At 64.2% G+C, this 19,475-nt stretch overlaps 1 protein-coding gene across 1 annotated transcript; it reads left to right on the top strand.

Annotated features, from left to right (window-relative positions):
- The first annotated feature begins 770 nt into the window (after positions 1–770).
- ARF3 (ARF GTPase 3) lies at positions 771–6,756 on the top strand. The gene is made up of 5 exons (XM_048831615.2): positions 771–866; positions 3,063–3,287; positions 3,865–3,975; positions 4,505–4,629; positions 4,764–6,756. The coding sequence occupies exons 2-5, from the start codon at positions 3,140–3,142 to the stop codon at positions 4,923–4,925; spliced, it is 546 nt and encodes a 181-aa protein (XP_048687572.1). The 5' UTR covers positions 771–866; positions 3,063–3,139; the 3' UTR covers positions 4,926–6,756.
- Positions 6,757–19,475: the final 12,719 nt, after the last annotated feature.

The following is a 19,475-nucleotide window of genomic DNA, read 5'->3' as shown; positions in this document are numbered from 1 at the left end:
CCCCCCGTGCACGCCCCCGCTAGTGCACCACAGCCCCCCCGTGCACGTCACCCCCGCTAGTGCACCGCGGCCCCCCCCGTGCACGCCCCCGCTAGTGCACCACGGCCCCCCCGTGCACATCACCCCTGCTAATGCACCACGGCCCCCCCGTTCACATCTCCCCTGCTAATGCACCACGGCCCCCCCATGCACGCCCCCGCTAGTGCACCACGGCCCCCCCGTGCACGTCACCCCCGCTAATGCACCACGGCCCCCCCCCGTGCACGTCACCCCCGCTAGTGCACCACGGCCCTCCGCGCACGTCACCCCCGCTAGTGCACCACGGCCCCCCCGTGCACATCACCCCAGCTAATGCACCACGGCCCCCCCCCGTGCACATCTCCCCTGCTAATGCACCACGGCCCCCCCATGCACGCCCCCACTAGTGCACCACGGCCCCCCCGCGCACACGCCCGGTGGCACCTGGCCGTCATGAATCTCAGCCTCCCTATTCACGCTCCAGCCCCCCCGCGCCCCACTCCCACGCTGCTGTGACCCCCCCCGCTCCACCCCCCGGGGCACAGCCCCACCCAGCGCCCCCAGGCACGCACAAGGCCCACAATGCTCAGCCCCCCCCCATGCACTTCCCCTCCCCCACTCGTGCAGCACCCCCCTGCACTGCTGCAGCGGTTGCCATGGGGATGGGTGGCTGATCTCGCGAGGTTTGCTGCCCCCCCTCTCCCCAGGGCTAGGCGACAGCTCTCGCGAGATCGCGGGGTGCGTGCACAGGGCCTGCTGCTTCCGGCCGGGGGGGAGGGGGGTCGGTGCAGAGTCAGCTGGGGAGGGGGCGGGAGGAAGAGCGCGAGCCGGAGCCGGAGCCGGAGCAGGTAGGTGCGGGGTGCAGGGGCCTGGGGGGGGCACGCTCAGTGGGGTGCATGGGGGGGAGAAGCCTGCCCCCTGGGGGGGGAGTGGGGCATGCAATGGGGCCCGTCCCCAAGGGGGGGCACGCTCAGTGGGGTGCATGGGGGGGAGAAGCCTGCCCCCTGGGGGGGCAGCAAGGCATGCAATGGGGCCCGTCCCCAAGGGGGGGCACGCTCAGTGGGGTGCATGGGGGGGAGCAAGCCTGCCCCCTGGGGGGGCAGCAAGGCATGCAATGGGGCCCGTCCCCAAGGGGGGGCACGCTCAGTGGGGTGCATGGGGGGGAGCAAGCCTGCCCTTTGGGGGGGGAGTGGGGCATGCAATGGGGCCCGTACCCGGAGGGGGTATGGGGGGAGCAAGCCTGCCCCCTGGCAGGGTGGGGGGTTGGGTGCAGGCCATCTGGGGGTGCACATGCTGCAGTGGGGCCTGTTACCTGGGGGGGCAGGCAGCTGACCCGCCCATGTCACTGAGTGTGGGGAGCCCTGGGAGCGGGGGTGTCTCAGACCCAGCAGAGGGGCTGGACCCAGGCATCCCTTCCCCCCCCGGGACCCCCTCCAGAATGGAGTGTCGGGGGGGGGGGGGCGTGCCCCTCGGGGAGACTAGCTGGGGCCTGCCAGCATCCCGACGGGGGCAGCTGGCTTTGCTCCCCCTGCTGCTGTGGAAGGCTGCTTTTGGGGTCCTATTTGCAGACCCCAATAGTGGAAGGGGCTGAGAGCCCCATGTGGGGGGCTGGGCCCTTCCAAATTGTGGGCACGGCCCTGTTCTCTGAGCACTGTCCCCCCTGAGCTTGGGGGCTACCTTTCCCCCAGGGGCCCTTCTTTCCCGGGGGGGGCATGCAGCGGGACCGGGGGGGGCAAGGGGCCTGGGGTCTTGCCCCCATGCTGACCAGCGAGTGAACCCCCTGTGGGTTTCCTGGGCGGGGTCCTCCCCCCATTATCACTTGTGACGTGTCAGGGTGGAAGGCAGGGAACTGTGTCATGCTTCATTATTAGTCATTTTGGGTGGGTGGGTCTCAGCCCTGGGGGGCCCGGGGCCTGCCTTAATGTGGGGCTCCTGGGCTTGTGGGTCTGAGGGGGGCCCTGGCGGTGCCGTGTGCTGGCTGGAGATGCTGTAGAGGGGCAGGATCAGGCCCTGGCAAAGGGGCGCTGGGATTCGAGGGAGCCAGAGGGAGGCACGGTGGGCAGGGGCTGCTGATACCCCAAGGGCAGGGAATGGCCTAAAACACCAACAAGAGGGACATGGAAGGGTGAGAGGTGCCGGTGCCCCGTTCCCCTGCACAGGTACCATGTGAGGGGCGGGCGGGGGGGGGTGGCTGCGGGGGCTGGGAGCCAGGACTCCTGGGTTCTATTCCCAGCTTTGGCGGGGAGTGTTAGCTGGAGGCTGGGAATTCTTCTGTTCACTCCGTGGCCTTGGGCAAGTCCCTGGCTCAGTGCCTCAGTTTCCCCATCTGTGTTACATCTGTGTTAAGGCTGGTCTGGACCCACCTCCTGGGGGCTGCGGTTGGCAGGTGCTAGGGGAAGGCCTGTTTTGATTGGCTAGCATGCAGTGTTAGGAGCGGGGGCTGCCCCTGCACCCCCTGTGTGATGGACCCCCCCACAGTGAACACCCCCCCCCCCCCCGCCCTGCATGTGCCACTCCTGGCCCTCACTGGCAGCACTGCCGTGACCCTGCTGTCAGTGCCTTGGGGGCCGACACTCCATGGCCGGGGAGCGAGGGCCACCGAGTCAGCTGGCCCTGGTGGGTGCTGGGCACGGCCTGGCACGGCTGCCCCCCGGCTCTGCCTTTCAGTATTGTGACGCAGGGAGAAAGGTCCCTTGTGGGGCGCACAAAGCCAGCCTGTGGCGCTGTCCTCCTCACCGATTGCCTGTGAGTCTCCCCTGTCCCCCCGGCTGTGGGGCTGGGCTGGGGTAGCCTGAAGCCAGTGGGCCAGCAGGGCCTCTCACAGTCACTGCGGGGCGTGGCTGCTGAGCACCTGGGGATCAGGAGTGGGCTGGCCGGGCATCGAGCCGGGACTCGGGGCATGAGCCACCGAACGCCCTGCCCGACCTATCCCCGCCATGGAGCAGAGCTCCTGGGGTGTACGCCCCCCTGCATCCGGGCCCGCTGGGAGCTGCCGTCTCCGCAGGCACCTGATGCCGGCCGGCTTTGCCCTTCCCGCCGCCCAGGAACCGGCCTCGACGCCAGGAACGCACCGCGAGCGAGCCGGCCCCGGGAGCCCCTGCACCGCGCCCCCACCACCACCATGGGCAACATCTTCGGCAACCTGCTGAAGAGCCTGATCGGCAAGAAGGAGATGCGCATCCTGATGGTGGGGCTGGACGCGGCCGGGAAGACCACCATCCTCTACAAGCTGAAGCTGGGCGAGATCGTCACCACTATCCCCACCATAGGTAGGGCCGGGAGCCAGGCCACGGCCCCCAGGGGCTCCCATCAGCCGGCCCTGCCATGGGGACAGGGACTCCCGTGTGACGGGCGTGGTCCGGTGAGCACACAGCCCCATATACTGGCCTGGGGAGGCAGGAGGAAAGGACCAGCTGACCCATAACAGGCCTGGGCCCTGGCAGGTTGCTAGGGTTGTTTGGCTCCTGGGTCCTGTCTGCAGCTCTGGGAGGGGAGTGGGGTCTAGTGGTTAGAGTGGGGGGGGGCTGGGAGCCAGGATGCCTGGGTTCTTTGCCCAGCTTTGCTGCTGTCTGAATTTGGAGGCAAGTTACTGACCTCTGTGCCTCAATTTCCCCGTCTAAACCTGCCCTGCCCCCCTCCATGCCTCAGTTTCTTTTTTGCCCGTTGAGAGGCTTCTGTGTGAGATGAGTTTGCTGGGTCTCACTCCAGTGCCTGGAGACCCTGCGGTGGCTGTCACTGAGCAGTGCCCCTCGCTGGCAAACGTGCCCGAGGCAAAGAGGGCGGAGCCCCCACTGGGGGCAGGGCTGGCTGCCCCCCACATCTGTGGCTAACCTCCCCCCCCCGCAGGGTTCAACGTGGAGACTGTCGAGTACAAGAACATCAGCTTCACCGTGTGGGACGTGGGCGGCCAGGACAAGATCCGGCCGCTCTGGCGGCACTACTTCCAGAACACCCAGGGTACGGGGCCCCCCGCCCCCCTCCGTCCCCTCCCCTGCCCCCTAGGTCCTGAGCCCAGCCTGTTCTGTGCCCCTCCCTGGGGGCCCTTCCCTCCCCTGTCCAGCGATAGTCTAGGGCTGTCTGAGTATATGTGTGTGTGTGTGTGGGGGGGGGGGGGGGTTAGAGGGTTTCTGTTTCTCTTCTGCCCCCACAGCCCCCGCCATGGGTTTGAGTGGGTGGGGGGAAGAGAATTGTTCAACCTCCCATTAGAGGGGTGGGGTGGTGAGGAGGGGTCTGGGGATGCATGGTCACCCCCCAAGGTGGGGTGGGGTGGTGAGGTGGGGTTTGGGGGTGCACCCTGTCATCCCCTCCAAGATGGGGTGGTGAGGAGGAGTCTGGGGGTGCACTGTCACCCCCCCAGGAAGAGATTTGGGGGCGCACTCTGTCATGCACAGCCCCGGAACGGGGTGGGGCTTCCTAACTGTGGGTCTGTGAGTTGCAAAACCTTCCCCCCGGTGCCTGGTGTCAGTGCCCTCCCTCCGCCCCCCAGGGCTGATCTTTGTGGTGGACAGCAACGACCGGGAGCGGGTGAACGAGGCGCGTGAGGAGCTGATGCGGATGCTGGCCGAGGACGAGCTGCGGGACGCCGTGCTCCTCGTCTTCGCCAACAAGCAGGTGGGTGCCGTCCACCCCCAGGGCCCCTCCAGCCATGGCCGCCCTGGCACGGAGTTCTCTGCGGGCGACGTGCCTGTCGCTGTGGTGTCTGGTCAGGCAGGCTGGTAACCCCCCCGCCCCCCTCTGCCCCCCAGGACCTGCCCAACGCCATGAACGCGGCGGAGATCACGGACAAGCTGGGCTTGCACTCCCTGCGTCATCGCAACTGGTACATCCAGGCCACGTGCGCCACCAGCGGGGACGGGCTCTACGAGGGCCTGGACTGGCTGGCCAACCAGCTGAAGAACAAGAAGTGAGCGAGAGCCGCCCCTCTCCCCACCCCCTCGCAGGCTGGCAGGACCCGTCGGCTGCCCGCGCGGGGCTGCGTGGGTCTCTTCCCCCCTCCCCAGCTCGTTGGGTTTTGCTTTCGTTCCGGCACCGGTTGCTGTGGGTTTGATCTGGGGTCTCAGTTCTGGTCCCCCCCGCCCCCGAGGTTTGCACGGATCTCTGTGTGTGTGTGATGAATATATAGATATATAAATATATAGGGGGGCGGGGGGCATCTGCTTCCGTGCTGGGGCAGGCCCCCTGCTGCCCAGGGCTGGGGGGGGCGGGGGGGCACACGGACGGACCTGCGTGTGGCAGTGGCCTTTCTTTTGTGTTGTTTTTATGTTGTTCTTGGTGCCCTGTGACGTGAGTCTAAACACGGAGGTGAATTCCTCAAGGCAGCTTTAAGCTTCTGTGTGGGGGGGCTGCCTGGTCTGTGCTGTGGGGGGGGCACTGCAGGGGGAGGGGGGCAGCTGGGGGAGTCGGTTCTGGGTCTCATCACTTTCCATCTTTCATGGGGGGGGGATTTAGAATCACTTGCTAGGGCAGCGCCCCCTGCTGGCAACGTGGCCCTTCCCCCAGCCTCCCTGCTGCATGTGCCCTGAAAACCCCCTGCCACTCCCCCCAACACATTCCCTGCCCTCCCCCCGCACCACACTGTACAGACACAAGGGGGGCTGGCAGAGCTGGTGGGGGACTGGCCAGTGTAGTCTCTGTGCAAGGGTGGTGAACGCTCCCAAGGGGGGGCCGGGCCAGGGGCGGGGGTGTGTGGATTCAGTGGCAGAATCGGGACCAGGGTGGAAATTGCCACTCAGCCTCGCGCCCCACCCCCCTCCCCCAGGGTTTCAGAAGCTGCCGGCCCCTTATCCGGCCCCAGCTTCCCTGCGTCTCCACTGGGGCAGTGCACAAAGGCACCCACAGCTGCTAAATGACCACACACACACCCCCCCCGCCGAGGTCACCCCGGAGCAAAACGAAGCTCAGCAGGGCCCTGCTGCAGGGGCCTGGGTATCCTCCTCCCCCCCCCCCCCCCCCCCCCCCCCCCCCGACACCAAATCATGTCACTTCAAGAGGCAGGATTCCTCCCCCTGCAGCAGCCCCCCCCGCCTCTGCAGCAGGGGGGGTCACTCCCATTATCACGACTGCTTGCTGTGGGGACACCCTGAGAGGCGCCTGCTGGGCTGAGCAGGAGTTTAGGGGAGACACATCAGGGACCGCTGCCCCCCAGGACTTGCCCATAGCAGAAGGATGGTAGCCCTGGGGATCCTGTCCCCCAGGGGCGAGTGGTGGGAGCCCGTTAGCTCAGTTTGGGCTGGGTAATTAGTTGCTGTTCCTCGGTGGGCTGGTTGGCAAGGGGTATATTAATTTTTTCTTTGCACCCTCCCCCCCCCCGCAGTCATGCATGTGCCCCCCCCATCCCTCTTCCCCAAGATGGAGGGAAATTGGGCCTCACCCACTCCCCCCAGCTTGGGGAGCCACCTAACCAGCCAGCAGGGGGGAGCGATTAGCAAGTAACGCCAGCGCCTTGAGTGTCCCCCGTTCCCCCCCCCCCCCCCGGGCAGCACAGTGATTGTAACGAGAACATCCTGCCCCCCACCCCCCCGCCCCGGGCGGGCGGACATACTGTCAGCTCCTCCCCAGCACATGTATTTATATCCCCCACCCCCCGGTCTGTGCTTGGTGTGACATGTTGCCCGTGGTTCTGCCCTGGGACGTGGCCCGTGTGTATAGCACCACCTGCCCCCCCACGGCTCTCGAGTGTTGGATACACGCGGACTCCTGTACCCCCATTGAATATGAAACATGTTTTATGTAACGCTGGCCCTGCCTCGCTTCTTTCCCCTCCTGGGGCTGCCAGCGGAACTGGGATTCCCAACTGCTCTTTCAGGCAGGGGGGAGCCAGGACTCCTGGGTTCTGTCCCCTGCTCTGGGAGGGGAGTGGGGTCTAGTGGGTTAGAGCGGGGGGGCTGGGAGCCAGGACTCCTGGGTTCTGTCCCCTGCTCTGGGAGGGGAGTGGGGTCTAGTGGGTTAGAGTGGGGGGGCTGGGAGCCAGGACTCCTGGGTTCTGTCCCGTGCTCTGGGAGGGGAGTAGGGTCTAGTGGGTTAGAGCGGGGGGGGGGGGGGGCTGGGACTTCCAAGGACTGGCTGTGATGGGACTAGCTGTACGTGGCCTGGATCTGGTGCGAGCTGTGCCCTTACCCCCCGCCCCCTGCCACCATCCGTGCCAGTGAAGCCTGGTCTCCTGGGCGGGCTGGGGAAGGGGTGATGGACAGGCTAGGGCTGACTTTAATTAGAAACAGCTTAGGGGAGCCATGGTGCTTCTGGGGCAGGGAGATCTGGAGCCAGAGAGAAGCTCTCCACCCCGCCCCCGGTCCTGTATTCAAGGGGATATTGGCTGAAATGGTAAATCCCATTAGCTCTAATCCTGGCCGGGGGAGGCGGACTGTGCCCGTTCCACACTCTGATTTGAAAGAAGTGGGGGCAGGCACTGAATCCTCGCCCCCTCCCTGGGCCGGTGGGGGGATGGGGTGCCGCCTGCCTCTGGAGCACAGGACCTGGCAGCTGGCCCCTGGTGCAGGACTCCTGGGTTCTGCCCCCAGCTCGGCTGCATGTTGACTGTGTGATCCTGAGCCCCGGGGATGGGGCTACAGATTCTGCCATTCACACTGCTCTAGCCCAGTCACCCCCCTTGCTGGATTCACCCCATTCCCCTTCCCGCAACCCCCCTGCATCCTCCAGCTTGGCCTTCAGCCACGCAGCCTCGGCCCCCCCGCCTGCTGGGCCCCCATACGAGCCGGAGCATCGTGGTGGGACAGGATGGATGTTTTGTAGCGGCACGAAGTTTGGATGGCACCTGGGGGCAAGGCTGTGCTCTCGGGGGGCAGCAGTGGGTAGAGCGGGTGCCAGGTGGTGGTGGGTAAATGGAAACTCCACCCATGTGTCCCGAGAACAGACAGGCACGGGGAGAAACGGGCCCGGCACGGGGTGCTGACAGGCTCGTGAGCTGCGCTGGACAGATGGGTCCCGGTGCTGTTGAGGTCTGGTCCCTGCTCCGTTTCCTGGGTAGAGCAGTGGTGGTGTGGGCTGTGGGGTTTCCCTGCCGTGGGAATGTGGGTGCCAGCCCTGGGTTCGGGCAGTCTGCTCGAACCAGCGAACCCCTCGGCGGGGGCCGGCTAGAGCCGCGGGTGTGTCCACGTAGCTCGGGCAGGTTCCCCAGCTGCTCTCAGCCCTGCTGCTGCAGGCCCAGCTCTGGTGACTGAACTGCGTCTACACTAGGGCTCGTGCCGGCCTTGCTGGGGCAGTGAAAAACCCACCCCACTCGCTGGCAAACGGTCAGAGCAGCCCTGGGGCAAAGGGGCCCTGCCTCGCTTCACCAGCTCCTGGGGCAGGTGCATCCACAGCGGGGGCTTGCTGCGCCAGGGCAGGTAAATGGCACAACTTTTACGTGCAGATGAGACCAAAGTGCCTTGGCCAAGCTCCAACTGGGAGCTGGCTCCAGTCTCCTGGGGCCCAGCCCACTGCCTCGGCAGGCCAGCACGTGGGGCCAGCAGGTCCAATCGTGGGAAGCTCCCGCCCCATCCGGAGCACCAGGTGGGTTCTGCTGGGGGCGGGCGGGGGTGCTGCCAGTCGCAGGGGGTGGGGGAGAGGCCAGGCCAGGCTCAAGCCCCTGGGTTTAAATGCCCCTGCCAGAGCCCAGGTGGAGCGCTTCCCCTGCCGTGGGTCCTGTGGTGTCACCTTGAGCCAGATCCGAGCTGCTGCTGCTGCTACCCTGAGCTCATGTGGGGCAGGCCAGCACTGGGGGAGCAAAGTGGGGGGTGGGGGGCATGGGAGGGCAGAGATAGAAACCCCCCCTTTCCCCCACAAGCCAGGGCAGTTGGAGTCCAGCAGCTGCCCTGGGTCCCTCCATCCTGCAGGAACATGCACTGCGGCGGTGGCTGTCACGGAGTGTGGGGGAGTCCGGGGCCTGCACCCCTCTTCCTGGGATTCACCATGACTCTCAGCCAGCCAGTAAAGCGGAAGGTTTATTGGACAATAGGAACACAGTCTAAAACAGAGCTTGTGGGTACAACCAGGACCCCTTAGTCCAGTCCTTCTGGGGGGGGGCAGGGAGCTCAGACCCCAGCCCTGGGGTTCCCTGCGTTCCCCCACCCAGCACCAAACTGAAACTAAACCCCCCAGCAGGCTCCCTCTTGCAGCCTGTCTTCACGTTCCTGGGCAGAGGTGTCACCTCCCCCTCCCCCTCCCAGCTCAGGTGACAGGCTCTCAGGTCTCCCATCCCCAGTGAAACCCCCCTGCCACATTCCCAGGTCAACACTCCCCCCTCCCTGCTGCATCACATCTCTCCCCCCTTCGAGACTGAACTGAGCGGGGTCACTGTGACCAGTGACCTGGGGAAGTTCGGGGCCCCCTCTCCGGGACAGCGCGTCCGCTATCAGGTTGACACTTCCCTTCACGTGGACCACGTCCATGTCGTAATCCTGCAGGAGCAGGCTCCGTCTCAGGAGTTTGGCGTTGGCTCCTTTCATCTGGTGCAGCCAGGTCAGGGGAGATGGGGCGTCTCTCCCCCTTTTCATCCTCCTGCATTAACAAGCTGGTCCACCAGGCGCTGGAAGGTGGCCGGCGCTCGCTTGAGGCCGACAGGCAGGGTCAGGAACTCATAGAGCCCCAGAGGGGTGATAAAGGCCGATTTCAGCCGGGCATCTGCATCCAGCGGCACTTGCCAGTAGCCCTTTGTAAGGTCCATGGTGGTAAGGTACCGAGCTCCTCCCAGCTTGTCTAGGAGCTCGTCCGGCCTGGGCATGGGGTAGGCATCCGATACAGTGATGGCATTGAGCTTCCGATAGTCCACGCAGAACCGGACCGACCCGTCCTTTTTGGGGACCAGCATCACTGGCAAGGCCCAAGGGCTGGCCGATGGCTGGATCACCCCCAAAACCAGCATGTCCCGGACCTCTCTTTCCAGGTCCTGAGCAGTTTTCCCTGTGACTCGGAAGGGGGAGCATCTTATCGGCGGGTGCGACCCTGTCTGCACCCGGTGGACAGTCAGATTAGTGCGTCCAGGCTGGTTGGAAAACAGCTGTCGGGACGGATGCAGCACCCCCCTGACCTCAGCTTGCTGGGCAGGGGTTAGCTGATCCGAGAGGGGAATTGTGTCCAGGGGGGAACCAGCTCCGGTCCCAGGGAATAGATCTACTAAAGGGCCATCTCCCTGCTCCTCCCACTGTCCACACACGGCCAACACCACATTCCCCCTGGCATAATATGGCTTCATCATATTCACATGGTACACCCGGCGGTGGTGCGCCCGGTTTGACGGCTCCACCACATAGTTTACCTCATTGAGCTGCTTGACAACCTTGAAAGGGCCCTCCCAGGCGGCCTGTAGTTTGTTCTTTCTCACTGGGATGAGAACTATCACCGGATCCCCGGTGGCGTAGGCACGGGCCCTTGCCGTGCGGTCATACCAGACCTTCTGCTTCCTCTGGGCTCTGGCCAGATTCTCCCTGGCCAGGCCCATGAGTTCAGCCAGTCTCTCTCGGAAGATCAGGACATACTCCACCACTGACTCTCCATCGGGAGTGGCCTTCCCTTCCCACTCGTCTCTCATCAGGTCCAGGGGGCCCCTCACCCTCCTGCCATATAACAGTTCGAAAGGCGAAAATCCGGTAGACTCCTGGGGCACCTCCCTGTACGCGAACAGCAGGTGAGGTAAGTACTTGTCCCAGTCCTGCGGGTGCTGGTTCATAAAGGTTTTCAGCATCATCTTTAGCGTCCCATTGAACCTCTCCACCAGCCCATTGGACTGGGAGTGATAAGCTGAGGCCCAGTCGTGCCGGACCCCACATTTCTCCCACAAGCACCGGAGCAGGGCCGACATGAAGTTGGAGCCTTGGTCTGTCAAGACTTCCTTGGGGAACCCCACTCGGCTGAAAATGGTCAGGAGCGCATCGGCCACGGTGTCTGCTTCGATGGAAGCTAAGGGCACTGCCTCGGGGTAGCGGGTGGCAAAATTACCACCACCAGAATGTTTTTCTTCCCCGGCCAGGTCATCTTGCTGAGAGGCCCCACGATGTCCATGGCCACCTTCTGGAAAGGCTCCTCTATGATGGGCAAAGGTCTCAAAGCTGCTTTCCCCTTGTTCCGGGCCTTCCCCACCCTCTGACAGGGGTCACAGGATCGGCAATACTGCCGGACCGTGGTAAAGACCCCGGGCCAGTAAAAGTTCTGTAGCAACCTCTGCCGGGGGCGCCAGATTCCCTGGTGCCCTGCGAGGGGGATGTCATGGGCCAGGTACAGGAGCCTGCGGCGATACTTCTGGGGGACCACCAGCTGCCTCCTGATCCCACAGGACTCTACTTCCTTTGTGGGAGCCCATTCTCGGTACAGGAACCCCTTCTCCCACAGGAACCTCTCCTGGCAGCCTCTCCTCATGGTCCGTCCCACACCAAGGTCGGCCAGGTCCCTGAGCTTCCGCAAGGAGGGATCTTTCCTCAACTCGGCCTGGAACTCAGCGGCTGGGGAAGGGATGGGGACCGGTTCCCCCTCAGTGGCCAGGTCTGAGGCCTCAGCCTCTCTGAGCCGTGCCCCTCGGCCCTCCCTTCCCACCAGGGTAGGGTCCTGCGCCTCCGGTGTGGTACCCTCCCCGAGGTCGGGGTGCAGTGCCCCACCCCGGCTCTGGCTACGGGTCACAACCAGGGTGGTCTGGGGCTTGCTTGGCCAGTCCTCTAGGTCCCCCCCATCAAAACTTCAGTGGGCAAATGATGGTGCACCCCCACATCCTTGGGGCCCTCCTTGGCCCCCCATTTCAGGTGTACCCTTGCCACCTTGCACCTTAAATGGGGTCCTGCCCACCCCCATCAGGGTCAGGTAGATGTTGGGCACCACCCGATCTGGGGCCACCACCTCAGGCCGGGCCAGCGTCACCTCCGCGCCCGTATCCCAGAATCCATTGACCTTCCTCCCATCCACCTCCAGGGGAACAAGGCACTCTCTCCGGAGGGACAGCCCCGCGCCCACTCTGTAAACTGAGCGCCCTGAGTCCAGAGCCTCCAGCCCTCTGGTGGAGCTGGCCTGGGGTACTCTTCCCTCCGGGGCAGGTGGTAAACTGGCAGCCCCCCTTGCCTGGGTCGTCTGCCTCTCGTCCAGCTGGGTCCCTACCCAGTTAACCCTGGGTAGGTTGGGTCTGCTCAGTCTATCCCTGAGCCCGGGGCACTGGATCCGTACGTGGCCTCTCTGGCCACAGTGATAGCAGCTCAGGTCACGGTCCCCTCGAGCGGGTCGGAGGGTCCCGACGCCAGGCGTTCCCCTTGGGAGGGGGTTCTCCCTATTTCCCCGCTGGGAGGTCCCATGGTGACTCTCTCTCTGCATCGGGGGAGGGAGGGGCCTGTCCTTTTGGGACTCCTCCCGGCTACCCCCTGACCGACTGTTCACAAACTCGTCAGCCAGCTGCCCTGCGTGCTGGGGGTTCTCGAGCTTTTTGTCCACCAGCCACAGCCTCAGGTCGGAAGGGCACTGTTCATACAGTTGCTCCAGGACGATTAGGTCAAGCAGGTCCTCTTTAGCTCGGGCCCCAGCTGTCCACTTGCGGGCATATCCCTGCATCCGGTTGACCAGTTGTAGGTAGGTGACCTCAGGCGTTTTACGCTGACTTCAGAACCTTCTCCGGTACATCTCGGGGGTCAGCCCAAACTCACGGAGCAGGGCCTGTTTGAACAGTTCATAATCCCCTGCCTCTGCCCCTGTCATTCGGCTGTACACCTCCACGGCTTTGGGGTCCAGTAAGGGGGTGAGAAACTGGAGCCTGTCTGCAGGGTCAACCCTGTGCATCTCGCAGGCATTCTCAAAGGCGGTGAGGAAGCTATCTATGTCCTCCCCCTCCTTCCGCTGGGCCAGGAAGCACTTATCAAAGCTCCTTGCAGTCTTGGGTCCCCCCGCACTCACCGCAGCCGGGGTCCCACTGCTCCTCAGCCTGGCCAGCTCCAGTTCATGCTGTCTCTGTTTCTCCTTCTCCTCCTCCTGCTCATGCCTACGTTGGCTCTCCTTCTCCTGACGTTCCCTCTCCTTCTCCTGACGTTCCTGCTCCTTCTCATGTTGATGTTGTTTCTCCTCATGTTGATGTTGCTTTTCATGATCCTCCAGCTCCCTCATTTTCATCTCCCTCTCTCATTCCAGCCGCCTCCGCTCCAGGGATGGGGAGCTCCGCCGGGAGGATCCCCTGCTGGCTGCCAGGGTCAGCGTGCCCTCGGTATTCGCTGGGCTTCCCCCAACCCTTCCCCCAGGCCTCGGGATGTCCTCAGCAGCATCTGACCCCTCCCAGCCCGGTCAGGCCCCAGGGCCCACGCTGCGTCCCCCAGGCGGCTTCCCTCAGGGACAGGGATCGGGTCATCCAAGCGATCCTTCTCCAACTGGGCAATCAGCTGTTCCTTGGTGGACCTCCCGATGCGCAGCCCCCTCTGCCTGCACAGCTCCACCAGGTCGCTCTTCAGGCGTTTAGCGTACATCTCCCTGCTGGCCACTCGCAGGCCTGGGCAGCTTTCCACGGTTTCCAGGAAGAACCCCGAGGGTGCCAGTCCTTCTTGAGGTCACCACCTCTTTGCCAGGGTCGAGCTGCAGACTCCTCCGCCCCTGGGACCGTTCGCTGCAATCCCCCGGGGGACCCTGTTACTGCAAAAGTCCTTCTCTCTGGTCACACACTCCCAGGGGTTAACCACCCCCTGAAACCATCTCTCTGAATCTTCAGCACGCCCGGTCCCTGTCAATCCCCCTTCGTTTTACTGCTCCCCAGTCACTTACTGCAGGAAGCGCCGTTCACGGGGTGCAGTACATCCCACCTCTGCCACCAGTTGTCACGGAGTGTGGGGAAGTCCAGGCCCTGCACCCCTCTTCCTGGGATTCACTGAGACTCTCAGCCAGCCAGTAAAATGGGGAGGTTTATTGGGCAATAGGAACACAGTCTAAAACAGAGCTTATGGGTACAACCAGGACCCCTCAGTCAAGTCCTTCTGGGGGGCAGGGAGCTTAGACCCCAGCCCTGGGGTTCCCTGCATTCCCCCACCCAGCACCAAACTGAAACTAACCGCCCCCCCCCCCCAGCAGGCTCCCTCCTGCAGCCTCTGTCCATATTCCTGGACAGAGGTGTTACCTCCCCCTCCCCCTCCCCCTCCTGGCTCAGGTGACAGGCTCTCAGGTCTCCCCTCCCCAGTGAAACTCCCCTGCCACATTCCCAGGTCAACACTCCCCCCTCCCTGCTGCCTCACAGTGGCCACGAGCACCAGGCCTGAGCCCTGAGAGTCTGACTCAAGGAGCATTGTGCCCCATGGGGTAAGTGATGGGGGAATGGGGGTGGGTGGGGCTGGCTCTTCACTCAGGGGCTGGGGTTTCAGCCCAGGGTGCTGGGGAGGGAAAGCTGGGTGGGGGGTTCAGGGGGGTCACATGCCTGGGGCCTGGGCGGGGGAACACATCTGTAGGGTCTGCCAATCAGTCCCCCCCACTCAATGCTCCCCAGATCTATTGCTGCCCTTCAAAATCCCCAGTGCCCTAAGCAGAGCAGGGGGCCAGGAGCCAGGACTCCTGGGTTCTATCCCCAGCTCTGGGAAGGGAGTGGGGTCTAGGGGGCTGGAAGCCAGGACTCCTGGGTTCTATCCCCAGCTCTGGGAAGGGAGTGGGGTCTAGGGGGCCAGGAGCCAGGACTCCTGGGTTCTATCCCCGGCTCTGGGAGGGGAGTGGGGTCTAGGGGGCTGGAAGCCAGGACTCCTGGGTTCTATCCCCAGCTCTGGGAGGGGAGTGGGGTCTAGGGGGCTGGAAGCCAGGACTCCTGGGTTCTATCCCCGGCTCTGGGAGGGGAGTGGGGTCTAGGGGGCTGGAAGCCAGGACTCCTGGGTTCTATCCCTGGCTCTGGGAGGGGAGTGGGGTCTAGGGGGCCAGGAGCCAGGACTCCTGGGTTCTATCCCCGGCTCTGGGAGGGCAGTGGGGTCGTGGGGGCTGGGACCTGGGAGCCAGGACTCCTGGGTTCCATCCCCGGCTCTGGGAGGGGAGGGGGGTTGTGGGGGCTGGGAGCCGGGACGCCTCCTTTGCTGCTGGCACTTTAGAATAAGCCATGGCTGCAGCAGCTGTGAGGTGACAGGGCCCAATCCTGTGTCCCACGCGGGAGCAGCCTTTGCTCAGGCGTCTGCTGGGAGCCTGCAGCCGGAGCCTCCCCCTCCCCGCTCCCGGGCTGGAGGCTGGTGCCGGTTTCCCACCAGCCCATCCATCTCACATTGTCTCTGGGCAGGGGAGAGGCCCGAGCCCCCCAGCCCCCGTAATCCCATTGCAGCCTCACGGCCCGAGCCGCCAGCCCGTCTTCGCCACAGCACGGCAACGGGGCCTGGTATGTGGGTGCAGGTGGCGGGGCCGCGGCCGGGGAATGACAGGCGTGGCCCAGACAATGGGAGCAGCGTCCAGGCGGGGGAATAGCTGGCGTGCCGATCCCGTCGCCCTGGGAGCCAGCCCCACAGCCCAGCCCAGGCTCTGTCCCCCCGCGGCGCCTAGTGCTGCTGGGTGGCCCCACACCCCCGTGCCGCGGGGAGACCGGCAGGCTCCCAGCCAGCCCCTGACCCAGCCGGTCTCTGCTCGGCCCGGCAAAGGCCACGTCCACAGGCCGGAGCACGAGCCCTCAGCCGAGCCGGCTCCTCAGCCCAGCACATTGTCACGGACTCACATGGTGCCCACTCAGCCCCGTGCGGTCCGTGGGGGGTGCCCCTTTCAGTGCGACAGCCCTTCTCCCCGGGGGGCCACACTCTCTCGGGGTTAAGCCCCTCCACCTCCTGGAGCCGCACCTCTCGGAGCCTTAGCACACCTGTCTCTGCCGAGGGCCCCCTCAGGGAGTCCCCTCGCTGTGGACCTCAGGGGCCTCCACCCCTGTTCTCTAGACCGGAGCGACTCTCAGCTGGCGTAAAACAGGAGGGTTTACTGAGCGTTGAACCCAGCCCAGGAAACTCCCCGGGCCTCCTCCCCCAGCACCGCACATCCCAGTCTCCCCTGCACCCAGGGGGGCTCTGCCTGCTCCCTCCCTCCAGCCCAGAGCCCTCCTGCTTCCCAGCTGGGCATCTGATGGCATCGGCCCCAAGCCCGCCTCTGTCCATTGTCTTCTCTCCAGGTAAACAGGGCGTAAACAGGGTCACCTGGGCCCCCTCTCCTCTCTTTACAGCCCATTGTCCTCCCACTGGCCAGACCCGGCAGGGACTCCTGAGCTGGGCCTCCGGTCACCAGTCCCTGGGGTCTTTGTTCTCCACGCCAATGGCTGGGGTCCCAAGTTCCCTCCCTGGTCCTCTGTGACAACAAACTCCCTCTCTCCTCACCTCGTTAAACCCATAGCACCTAGGGAAACTGAGTCCCACCCCCTCTGCATGCAAACCATAGGAAAACCAAGAAAATCCCGCATAGGAAACAAGGAAAAACAAAAAACTCCCCCACTGCGTCACACAGCCCCACGCTCCAGGCAGTGCCCAGCGCTGGAGCCTGGCACTGCTGAGCGGGACGACTGGGTGCTGCAGCTCGCTGGGGCTGCGGGGCTGTTCCTGGTGAGAGGGGCAGCTGGAAACGCTTGTACAGCTCCTGGTGCCCCCCTGAGTAGGGCCCTGGGCGCTGCCCCTGCACAGAGTTAATGCAGCCTGCATGGCCCCATCAGAGCACACGCTGGGCCCGACACGCTGGCCACGCCAGGGTCCCTCAGACCCGGCAGCTCATGGTGGCTGGAGGTGACTGTTACCGAGTGTGTGAGCCCATCCCACCCCTTGTGTGGCCACAGTCCAAGCGGGGCAGAGGGTCCTTCTCCAGACAGGAACAGCCAGCGTGACCATATCCACGCCGAGCTGCGTTCACACTGGGCAGCTTGGCCCCCTTTAGCTAGTCCAGTGTTCTTCAAGCTGGCCCACGGCTGTGTGGCATCAGGCCTTGGCTCAGCGAGGCCCCATCTCTCAAGGGCACCGTTAAGTCACCAAATGGGCGGATGTGCACTCTGGTGGGGCTGGACCCCTGACCCAGGCGTGGGCCCTGCTGGGCCAGACCCACACGCTGCAACATCTCACACACTCTAGGGCCTGTTCTGCACACCAGAGAGCACAGGAGACTGAGACCCCACCCCGGCCCTGGCCCCGGCCCCATCCCCGCAGGTGACGGGACCCGCCTCTTGCCAGCCCTGCCAGCTGGGGCTGTGTGCGCAGCGGAAATGGACTGACCACTGGGCCCCAGCTCAGCCACACCAGCACCAGGCCTTCCTTTCTGGTGGGGGATTCTCCCGTCAGACTCCGAGCTCTTCCAGTAGCATCTGGGGGGCCCGGGTGAGCTCAGGGGCCCCGTCGCGCCATGAGTTGCCCGGACATGGTGTGAGATGCTGTCCCTGCCTCCAACCAGCCCTGGGACGCAGGAGGGAGCGTTAGCCCCATCACGGAGGAGGAGCTGAGTCCCATGGGACAGCAGCATGGCCAAGGACTTACCCCGGTGTTCTGGGCACCAAGCACTAGCTCGTGCCCCCCTTCTGCAGCGCTGGGTGCTCAGGGCAGGGAGCCGGGCGCCTGAAACACAGTTAGGGTCAGGGGCCTTAAACATGCAGTTAGCTTGACTTTGTCTCTGGCAAGTCAAATCCTCAGCAAGCTTTCAATGCCCTGTTTGCAGCAGTGCCCTGTCCAGGCCGGCGGAGATGCTGACGCTGCGAGCATCCCCCCAGCGGTGCCCTAGGAATGCCAGCTGTAGGGGGCTGATGGAAAGGGAGGAATTTCTGATGATTTGCTGCCACCTACTGGTGCTGGGAGCTTGGTGCCCTTAACACTCAGCCTGCCCCAGACCCTCTGCTCCAGCTCACTTCTGCCCTCCAAGGCTGGGAGGTGCTTGGGGGTGGGGGGAGAGCCAGCATGTAACCCCCAATTCTAATAATTTGAAAGCTGTTTCTGTGAGAAATATAAGACACACAGAGTGTCACTCACAGAGAACCCAGGAGTCCTGGTGCCCAAGCCCCCCTCCCCCCCCGGCTCTAACCACTAGACCTCACTCCCCTCCCAGAGCAGGGCACAGAACCCAGGAGTCCTGGCACTCAGCCCGCTCCCCCCCCCCGCTCTAACCACTAGACCCCACTCCTCTCTCAGAACAGGGCACAGAACCCAGCAGGCTGGTCTCACTAAGGGAGGTCAGGGTCCAGCCCTCCTGTTACTCTCTCCTGAGGGCCTGCTTGGGGGTAACTGACTCCCCAGGTGGCCACTTCCTGGTTAATTGGCAAATGAGCCCCTGGAGCTGGGTGACCAGAGGATCGTTAGGGGGCCTGCTGCCAGGGCAAAGCTGTTTCTAGACACATGGCTCTCCTAGGCCTAGTCTATGCTCGAAGATTAGGTCGGTAGAGGCCCCTGGTGTAGCTCCAGCCAGGCCGGTGGCAGAATTTCTATCGCTGCTCAGAGCGGTGGGCTACCTACGCGGATGGAGACACCCCTTTTGCCGCTCCAGGAATCAGCGGTGCTGCAGCAGTCGTGCCCACAGCTTAGCTGTGGCCGCGGGAAGAAGGTGCTGTGCCCTGCGGAGCAGGGGCCCTGGACGGTGCACACCTAGATTCCTGCAGGGAGAACACCAGGGAGGCCTGTTCCCAGCAAAGGGCGCTTGCTTGGAAACAGTGGCAGGACGCCCAGGCTGGCAGGAGCTATGGGCTGTCCTGGAGAACAGCTGCAGCTGGCAGGTCTGCGCAGACAGCTGGTGCGGGAGCAGGATTCTGACCAGCTGGTGTCAAGAGACTGGAGTCCGGGGAAGGGAGCTGAGCTGAGCAGACCCTGCTGGTGAAGGGCCAGGGACTGACTCTGTCTCCCTGCAAGGATGAAGGTCTTTTGTTTGTTCTTCGCTGGCCATTTCCAGTTTGTGAAGGAGACCCCACCAAAGGGGATGCACTTCGATACCCGAAAACCTGCTTGGACTTGTTTATTTATTTTTTTTTTTTCTGGTTTGAACCCTTTACTGGGACATGCGAGCCATTCACACCACCTTGGTAGCCTGGGTTCCCTTCTTCTTCTCTTCACCACCACTGGCTTCTGGCTCCGCAGGATGGTGCTACGCGGGCAGAGCAGCCATGCACAGCTCCTTGCGGTAGTTGTTCTTGCGGACGATACCCTGGCTGGAGGGCAGTCAAGATAGGGCTTCTGGGTGCCCTGCCTGGCCACAAGCGGGTGCTCTGGGACAGCCTGCCTGCTCCCGGGCTGCTGCCCTGTGCTGTAATGCCAGGGTTCGGCCCCGAAGCACGCGTGAGATTTAACGCGCAATAAACGCGGGGTCTCTGTCCTCACGGCCCGCTCGCTGGGCCCGCAGGGTTCACGTAGCCCAGCTCTGTTCAGCTGACCATCAACTTTGACAAAACCAAAGGTGGCAGAGGCCGGGAACTGGGGCTTTCAGAGAAACGGCACCTGCCGGGAGCCTGGTGATCCCATGACCGGGGTCAGCAACGCCGTCGCTCCGACTACCAGCCCTGCTCCCGCTGTGACGGAGACGCTGCTTCTCGTACGGCAAAGGGGGCTCGTGCGTCTTCTCCCCTC

The sequence above is a fragment of the Caretta caretta genome, chromosome 20 (assembly GCF_965140235.1).
Source record: "Caretta caretta isolate rCarCar2 chromosome 20, rCarCar1.hap1, whole genome shotgun sequence".
Lineage (NCBI taxonomy): Eukaryota > Metazoa > Chordata > Testudines > Cheloniidae > Caretta > Caretta caretta.
This window is presented reverse-complemented; position numbering and strand designations above follow the sequence as displayed.

What these genes read in the sequence shown, in the direction of transcription:
- ARF3 (XM_048831615.2), top strand. Translation starts at nt 3,140, where the DNA reads ATGGGCAACATCTTCGGCAACCTGCTGAAGAGCCTGATCGGCAAGAAG. An exon ending in CTACTTCCAGAACACCCAGG is followed by an intron (nt 3,976 to 4,504) that starts GTACGGGGCCCC and finishes TCCGCCCCCCAG; the next exon opens with GGCTGATCTTTGTGGTGGAC. An exon ending in TCGTCTTCGCCAACAAGCAG is followed by an intron (nt 4,630 to 4,763) that starts GTGGGTGCCGTC and finishes TCTGCCCCCCAG; the next exon opens with GACCTGCCCAACGCCATGAA.